Below are 9,105 nucleotides of genomic sequence, written 5' to 3'. Positions count from 1 at the left end.
CAGAAATGTTATTTTAAGCATGCTATAGCGCTGAACTTCTGCGATACGGATTGAATTGAGCCCTAGAACCCCTTAAAACCTGGCTTATTAGTTTAGTTTCATGGTTCAGAGGAAGCCTACAGTGACAGCATATGCCTCAGGGATTCAGTGGGATGTGTGCATTCTCTATCTATTCAAAGCTAATTAACCAAAGAGGAAGAATACAGTCTTGTGGTAGTTGTAACCTGACAATAGAGGAACAGCATAGCTTTGCAGCATTCAAATAAAGCAACAATACATAAGATAACAGGAATAAACAAGGCTTTAATGTAAATAAGGGCAATAGTTTAATTCTAATAAGTTAGTCTCATTTAGCAACATTTTTACTGACAATCAAAATGCACGCTTCTTCAGCACTCAATTAATAAAATGTAAATATCATTCTCTAATAATTTTGTTTACACACTTAAAACCAGTCACCAATTACAACATATGTATTCTCGCCCTTCCACAGGTTGCTCTCCAAGCAATATAATACAGATTGTGTACTTGAAAAGGTGCAGCTAGTTAATAAATGTACACCTAGGCTGGGATTTAATCTGAGGCGTGCTATAGAACAGACTAAGGTCATTTACGCTTGAGCCGACATGTGCAGTGGTTACCGTGAATAGGATTTCTGCAAACGTCTGAGAAAATCTCTTAAAAGGGTACATTGTCGGCTGTCTAGTGTGCTGCTCTATAACGCGCCTTAAATTTATTCCAGGCCCTAAAGACCGGGTATCTCAAATAAATCAAATGTTAGATATGTTATTGTCAACAGTAACATATTATGAGTACAATCACACACACAACTAAATAAGGAATACACAAAACATGCAATAAATGTATGATCTATCAGACAAAACTGATACTTATTTTACCCTTTCATACTGATTTTCCTATTGTCGAGATGGGTGTAAAGGCCTCATCATTGTCACCACCAGAAAGCTTACAGGTATACCCGAATGACAAGTCAATAATTCTGAAAAAGCTCATCCTGAATCCTTCGTACATATTTTGGTTGTTGAAAGCATCTACCCTCTGACAACTTAACGTATAAACATTGATAAATCATGTCAAACATAAAAAGACATAACATTTGTTTTCTTTTGGAATTCATGATTTCAAGCTCAATTGATTGATACAGTAAATGCATCCTTAACAGCTGGTCCAGGGTCAATTTGTTGTTTAACTCAATGGTAAGGAGTAGGACAGGGGTTGAGAGAGATGACCCTAGAACAGATGTTAACAGCAAAATAACCATAACCTTGTTGTGCATTATGCTAACTTATAGCGTAGAATCCCTAGACGCGAATCAGGTCGCAGGTCTATGCGTTGTGAAGCTCATGCTCCTGACCACTCCTGCCTACTGCGTCTGGGTTCGACAGAGGGTCCAAGTCGGCGAACAGGTTAAACCAGGCTGAAAGGTCTTTGGCGGTCTCTGGCGTCTCTGTACAATCAGAACCAAAGGTAAACCATCTCACACTGTAAACTTTGATGTTGAATAGTAATGTCTTGTTTAATACAGGGCTTCATTTGACTCAGACATTGTGCTATTCCTGGTAATATTTATACCCAACAAGTACTCCGAAAGCACTCAAACACAGGTTCTTGCTGGAAACAGATTTTTTTATGAGCTAAACCCTTTCTTTCAATTCTATTCATATGTTTTACTCGTTTGGCCCAATCCTACCTCTCATTGCTGTTGGCCTAGAGGGGTTCTGATTGGCTCCAGATGATTGCTCTGTTGCCTGGGAGATGGGCTGTGGAATGCTCGTGGCCCAATCTGGAAGGGAGATGCAGATTTAGACCCATCTTGAGGGGATACACATCGTTGCTTGATCCAGGAGACAATAAATTACTTTCACACAGAACTTTTGTATGAACAGGACTTTGTGCAATAGACAAGAATATTGCAATTATTGAACACTGCATGTCTTTACAAAATCTATGCATGTTCTCCAAAATACAATTTTGTCAGTCCATAACCATTTCAAAGGTCAAATAAGGGGTACTTATTTATATTTGTCCAGTTTCACGCACGTACAAGTATGTATGTACAAGTGGTGTGAAATGGAAACTTATTTAATAATACATTTAGATCCACATGAGGTTTAAAGATTATATTTCAGTATGACTGTTCACTTCACTAGCCCCCACAGTGAATATAGACAAACACAAAAACAGATGATGGACTAGTATTCGTTGCCCAGACCCAGAGAGAAATGGAATGGAAAGAGATTAGCAATTAGCTATGGGTAAGCAAATCAAATAGCCAGTGCCTATTACTTATATAGCTGTAGTTTAAAAAATAATAATTTTAGTGCCACTTCTCTCAGTGTGGAAATAGTTACGCATGGTGAAAAAAAAGGTTTATTTGTTGAAGTACTTATTCAGAGAGAAGAAAAACTGTCAAGGCTGACTGCACAGCCCTAATTATGTCATTTCTGGGCTCATTCATAAAATCTAACCAACCACAGGGTTTAATTTAATTACGCCAATAATACAAATTGATTCAATTGTCGCATGCTTCATACTCTGGTCAGGGATTTCTCCTCAATTTAATCAAGGATGATCTTTTACATGCTTTCTCTCCACAACATCCTGTGTTTTGGAAGAATAATACGGTGATGCTTCACATGGTTTGTTTTTCAATGAAGAGCAATGCAATCTGACCAATGAATAAATATGCACAACAGTGTTGTATGATCTACAGTATTTGACCTCTGACCTGAGAGCGAAGATTGGAGATTGTTCCTGTTCCTGTTCTGGTCCAGGAGGTGAGATGGGAGGAAGATGGAAGAGTCTTCCTCCTGCTGGGGTTCCACTAGGCCCCCTCTACTAGTGGCTCTGCTCCCCTGGTCCCCCTTACCAAACACCTCCTGCCACTCCTGTGAGAACTCGCCCTCATCCAGAGACGTGCTGCCCAGAATCTCATTCAACAAGGCCATGCTGTCCCTCTCTCCACCCTCTTCCTGCTCCTGACGAGAGAAGGCTGAGAGAAGATCCTCAGGCCCTGGAATTACCAATCAAATACTGTGTTATTTAGAGGTGGGCAGTAGGGCCTAATAATGGGTAGTTGATTATATGTTTTTTAGGGTGAAATAATTTCACATGATCTGTTCATATATTTTTCTCTGGTATTCATTTAGGACACATACATTGAGGTGGTGCTTCTGTACATTACCTGTCATTTGTCTATTAAGGTCGATTTCTTCAAAGAATTGTCCAGAAGGTGTCTTAGTTTGAGCTGCACAGGATGAGAGTGAAAAGTGCATGGTAACTTGGTTTAAGGCCTAGATTCAATCTAATTAAGCGTTAACCCGGATTCCATGCAGCCAATGGCAATGTCCGGAATAGGCATAATACTTGTGGATTTGACAGCTCTAACAGAATTCCACCTCAGACACTGTCAACACAACAGCTATGCGGGTGTCGGGAATGTGATTTAATCTAGTCCTAAATCCATCAATATAGAACAAGTGTGCGTTACAATGGCTTGTTAATTAGTTGAAATATTCACAAATAAACTGTTGTCCGTTACCTTCTTCATTGGACTCTTCATTGGGATCTATTGAGATAAGTCTAAGGACAACAAAAAACATGTTACATGTAGTGTACAGTATAGGATCCTGTGTAGCCTAATGTAAGACTTTAAATTAATTCTGTCATGTTGTATGGATTTCACTTACTGGTCATCTGCAGTCTCCTCAAGATCGGTCTTTGTTATGACTTTCTTCTCCCTCTTTTTCTTTGATCCCTGAGATGACAGTTTATCCATGGGGTCTTGGAGGCTCTGGAAGTAGAAGAATGACATACTGACAACGTCACAAGACATGACACTGACAACACCACCTTGTGCTGTCATCTAAGTGAGGCCTTATGGTGAAACACACTGTTCTTCGTTATTGTAAAGTAAAACACTGTACGGACACCTTTTGAGTATATCATAGATATAAAAACGGACTGTTCACCGTTTCCAAAATCCTGACAAAGATGATACAGCTTACAGAGGGATAGGGCTCCCGAGTGGCGATGCGGTCTAAGGCACTGCACCTCAGTGCAGAGGTGTCACTACAGACCCTGGTTCGATTCCAGGCTGTATCACAGCCGGGTTAAGGTTTAGCCGGGGTAGGCAGTCATTTTAAATAAGAATTTGTTCTTAGCTGACTTAGTTAAAGGTTAAATAAAATAAAAAATATGATAGAGGCCTCCCTCACCTTGATTGTAGAGAACTCATATTGCTGGCAGCCCTTAAAGCTCTCATGAATGGCAGCCATAGTGTGAGACGTCTTCTCCCAGAAGTGCAACAGGGTGGTCTGAAACACACAAATACATATTAGCACAAGGCTGTAGCCAACAATTACTATTATGCAATAATTGTTATTTTACTTTCTGTGCATGCACCACTCCTTGATATTCTGGCGTACCTGGTATGTGGTTAAAACATGAGAAAGCAGATTGCAGCGGCTGGCTCCTAATAAATCGACTTTCTGGCAGACATCATTCTTCAGTTTGTCAAAGCTTGTTTTAGTGGTTCGCACCTGCACTTGAACCTGAGAGGAGAGATTAAATATTACTCAACAGAAGGAAGACAGGATCATAACATAGGCACAACATTGCATGGAATAAAGATCACACATGAGAATACACAGATGTTGCAAGTGTAACTGAAGTCTTTCTCACTCAAGATAACCCTTGAGTGTAACCAACACAAAACAGAAGCAAACATGCCTTTCCCCTAGTTTCCATGAATCAGCTCCATACTGAAGTACACAATCACACACAACAAATTTACAGTAAATTGCACCATCTAGTGGTAAATATAACAATTTCCATTTTGTTTGATTCTATGAAATTCTGATTTAAATTCGCTCTAAAGAAACTGGTACAAATGCTTAATCAATCTGGCCAACCGACTTCATTCTTACTGTTTAAACAGTCCTTCATCCTGATATGATTGAGACCTATATCTAAAGAGATTATGCTAACCTTGCGGAATTTCTCCATCTGTTTGTGTGTGTCTGGATCGAGCTCCTGGGATACATCCTTCATCCAGAGCAGTGCTCCACGGTATTCCGTCCTGGACTGTTCCATGCGGTTCACCGTCAGCCAGGTGTCAGAGATGGCCCGGTATCGGAAAGTCTCCACCTCCTGGTAGAGGCGAGACAAAGGACTACGCAGAGACAGCCTGAGGGGGACAAAAGACTGTCATCAACAGAGAACAAATCCACTCATCCAAATGAAGTGCAGCTGACAATGTGGATGAGTGAGTGAAGAGCAGCAGCTGGACGAAAATGTACATTTAGAAAGAAGATGATTGTCTGTTCACCTTTTTTCTGTTGTTAACCTTTTTTCTGCTCCTGAATCTTTTGACTGGGTCATTGTCACTAAAGCTTAAAGATGGAGCGGCAAACAGTAAGTAAAAATGAACTGATAAACCTTTACCTAAACAACATGGATTATCGTAGCACTCTCAATTATGAGTCATCAGTTTCTATTCAAACACTCTGGGTACTGTGTTGATACAGTACAGGCCTATGTCTGTCGGAATACAAAGCTGTCACTGTATGCCATTTTCTTTCTCTTTTTGTCTCTACACACAGCAGACTCCTAGCCTGTCCCTTAGGAGCCAATTGACGCAATCTTCTATCTCATGTCTCTCTACACTGGTAGTCTATCTTCTCCTCTGTAAGAGGGAGACTACTATCATAGGTGAGTTTCAAGTTCATTTTAATCCCCCAAAAATGTAAAATATAGCATTCTATGCATCATCACATTTGCAGACTTATGTAAGATAGCCTACTATTCATAATGTGATGAGTAGATTGGATAGTCATGATTTAGGCTAATAATATAACTCAATCACTGTTCGCAAAAAAAGACAGTTCAATGCACGGCGGAGCGTGTAGAGCTATATCAGATATGTTACTTCTTTCTTTGCACGGGAAAAAATGTGGCCTTTCATAAACACATTTCATGCAATTCTACTACACTTTATAAGCAGAATATTTTTTTATAAATACGACAAAAATGACAGGGTAACCTACTCTGCTGAGAATGACAAACAGATCAATAAAAATTGAAAGAGACACAAATACTTACGATATGACGTCCATCTAACCCGGAAGAGGAAATGATTGTCCAAAAACAAACTTTCAAGTGGCACTGATCAGTGAACACTCACCGGGGATATATAGTGGATGATCTCGGATGGTGCTGATAAGTTTGTTCGCTCAATTATGTTGAGAATTTTGATAACTAAAAGACAGTATTTTCATCGTCTTCTCTTTACAGCAACAGCCATTTGCTTTCAAAACTATGTATTCCCGCAATTGGATTTTGAAATATTGCAATATGCCTGGCTGGGCCTCTGCTTTTCACTGACAGTCGCAACTCAACAATCATCTATTTGGTATTTGCCGCGCACGCTGCAGAAATTGCGGGCCCTTCCGACTGTAGGCAATGCGATTTAAAACAATTCACAGCAAATCTTTTTTTACATTTAGAAGATGCTTTTATCCAAATCGACTTACAGGTACAATTAGGGTAAAGTGTCTTGCTCAAGGGCAGTAAACACATTTTTCACCTAGTCGGCTCAAAGATTCAAACCAGCGACCTTTCAGTTACTGGCCCAACACTCTTAACAGCTAGGCTACCTGCCACCCATTTTAAAATAAGCTAATGATCCTCTGTGGCCAAATCATGCTTTCTGGTGTAGTAGCCTATTTTGAATGATTACATTTTTTTGTATCGACAGGAGTAGGCTAATTAGGCTATACAATTTTGCCAATTTAATTCCCCTAGCCTTATGGACACACCGCCTATGACTACTATCCTACATGTCCGTCTCACTACACTAGTAGTCTGTCTCGTTTCCTCTAGTAGAGGGAGACAGACATGCAGGATAGTAGTCTGTCTCCCTACCTTGTAATGTGAGCCCCCTATTCTGTCTGTCTATCTATCTACATTGCAATATCCAGTGTGTCTGTCTGTCCTCTGGTAGTGTGGTCCAGGTACAAACCTCTGCTGGGAGGAGAAGCAGAGGGCCTTCCCGGTAGCCTGCATGATCTTTCCAGCCCTGGTCCGGTCCTGGGAGCCCTGTGAGCGCAGGAACCGCCCCAACTCATTCTCCTCCTGGGATAGAACTGAAGAGGGATAGAACCACATGGTAGAACTCAGTGGATTGAACAGGGCTTTAGAATCCGGGTCCAGAAGAACCTTGGGTATCCAGATGTAACTGGGTCCGACATGGAAGCGGGTGCCAGATGTGAGGGTGAAAAGACTCACAGCAGATTCTTCTCTGGTACTGCTCGATCACCTTCAATAGCTCCATGCACGTTCTCTGGACAGAGTGAAACACCTACAATGCCATGGAAAAATGACTTATGCCAGTCAACAAATATATATGCATTTTATGCAAATCTTTAACAATCATCTGCCTATGTTATGTGAGATGAACAGAGGTTGATACTTGATATTGTCAGGTCTTTGGTAATTGGCACAACAGTTCTCTGTATCTATGACAATGTATCCATGACACAGTAACAAAACGGATTTGAAGCATTTGATCTGTGAAGCTAACCTCCAGCTTGCCATCCAGGTCTGCGTCTGACGCCACGACATGTTCGTCCTCTTTCTTTCCCGTGACCTTGATGATCTTCTGTTTGGTTTTCCAGTATTTTTGCTGGAACTTGTTCACAACAGACGAGTCTTGGCTTTCAATAAAGCGGTCAAAACACTCCCGCGAGTAGCCACCACTGCAATGACATCCGAAACAGTCAGTCTTGTTACTTTATCAACCATATGGCAAAGAACAAATACATTTGTGATGTTAATTAAAAGATGGTGAGTGTTTGTGTACTCACTAATTCCCCCTCTCCATTTTGTCAGGTTACCTGTAACGTAGGTTACGTGTTATGTCATGGCTTTGCAGGCCAACTTCAACTCCATTCACCAGGTAGGTCTGAACCAAAGGTGTTGACAGTGGACTAAAACTGTATGAGTTTCTACCTGCCCATTGGTTGAGGTCAAATATTAACCAAAAGTAGCTACTGTGAAAACAAAGTTGACATCCAACACCATTTTGAAAAGGGCACCTGCTGCCCCGCTTGTTATCCTTGACAGTCATGGGCAAATGATTGGGAGAATGGTAAATGTATTATCCCAATCCTTCTGTTATTTTCATGCATGAATGGATAATTTTTTTATATACCTTTAAAAAAAAACATTTATATAAAATGTATTATGTTAGTGGACTCATTTTCTTGCTCGATAGACAGTTGAAAACAAACAACAACAATTCATTGAGAAATAGGTAGGAGATATATATATATTCAATAACCATTTACAAAATTAAACAAGGCTCAACCTATCATGCTAGTCTAGTCTGTAGGCTAACAGTGCAGACCCGAAAGGGCCTGGCAATACTCTGTCACGATTCAGCAGCCTCTGATAATAAGGTACCTGGTTTTAGGCCTATCGCTGACAAGGCAAACACTCACCTTGTTCAAGACATTATCATTATCAGATGGCCAAGGATAATGCCATAACAGAAGATTTATAATAAGACGATTCCTGCATATGAATGAATGCAATGTCCGGTTTACTCGGCCGCCGTACCAGAATAAACACAGAACGCTTTACATCATCAGCGTATGTGAACCAGACTGCCCTCTCCATATTCTTATAGCCGCCAAAACACCTTTTGACCAAAAGAAAATTAATTTACATTGAAAATCAAAATCACATACCTTGCTGTGTTGATAGCCTACCATTCAGCAATAGCCAACGTCCATACATGTATTCTACTATTATTGACTAGGCTATACAGCGTAACCAGCATCTCATTCTGTTGAATACAATCCTTGCGCTGAATGATCGATGACGTCATGTAACAACGCACCAAACTCGCTCCCATAAAAAAGGGTGCAGTCGCAGTTTGTTGATCAAATATTTGGGATTAGCAAATAAAGCGGAAGGCGATAGGTTTGCATGAATTTCCTCCCTGCATTACATATGTGTTCGTCGTGAAAAAAACACACGTTACAAGTAATGTTTTGGGAGAAAAAAAATAGTATACATTTT

The 9,105-nt window shown here is 40.4% G+C and overlaps 1 protein-coding gene across 1 annotated transcript; it reads right to left on the bottom strand.

Annotated features, from left to right (window-relative positions):
- Positions 1–283: 283 nt before the first annotated feature.
- LOC120047592 (islet cell autoantigen 1-like) lies at positions 284–8,882 on the bottom strand. The gene is made up of 14 exons (XM_038993131.1): positions 8,772–8,882; positions 7,887–7,916; positions 7,604–7,778; positions 7,309–7,381; positions 7,043–7,166; positions 5,011–5,209; positions 4,449–4,574; positions 4,239–4,337; positions 3,711–3,814; positions 3,563–3,603; positions 3,206–3,268; positions 2,750–3,034; positions 1,712–1,804; positions 284–1,468 (listed from the first exon to the last, which is right to left on the bottom strand). Exons 2-14 carry the CDS (start codon positions 7,901–7,903, stop codon positions 1,347–1,349), a joined length of 1,521 nt encoding a protein of 506 aa, XP_038849059.1. The 5' UTR covers positions 7,904–7,916; positions 8,772–8,882; the 3' UTR covers positions 284–1,346.
- Between the last annotated feature and the right edge of the window lie 223 nt (positions 8,883–9,105).

The sequence above is a fragment of the Salvelinus namaycush genome, chromosome 5 (genome assembly GCF_016432855.1).
Source record: "Salvelinus namaycush isolate Seneca chromosome 5, SaNama_1.0, whole genome shotgun sequence".
NCBI lineage: Eukaryota > Metazoa > Chordata > Actinopteri > Salmoniformes > Salmonidae > Salvelinus > Salvelinus namaycush.
Note: the sequence above shows the minus strand (reverse complement) of the source record. Positions and strands in the feature narration are given on the sequence as shown.

Bases quoted from the DNA above. Each gene is read 5' to 3' on its own strand.
- LOC120047592 (XM_038993131.1), bottom strand. The intron at 3,035-3,205 runs GTAATGTACAGA...TGGTAATTCCAG, and splicing joins CCTTAATAGACAAATGACAG to GGCCTGAGGATCTTCTCTCA. The intron at 1,805-2,749 runs GTCAGAGGTCAA...TCTCCCTTCCAG, and splicing joins TCTCCAATCTTCGCTCTCAG to ATTGGGCCACGAGCATTCCA.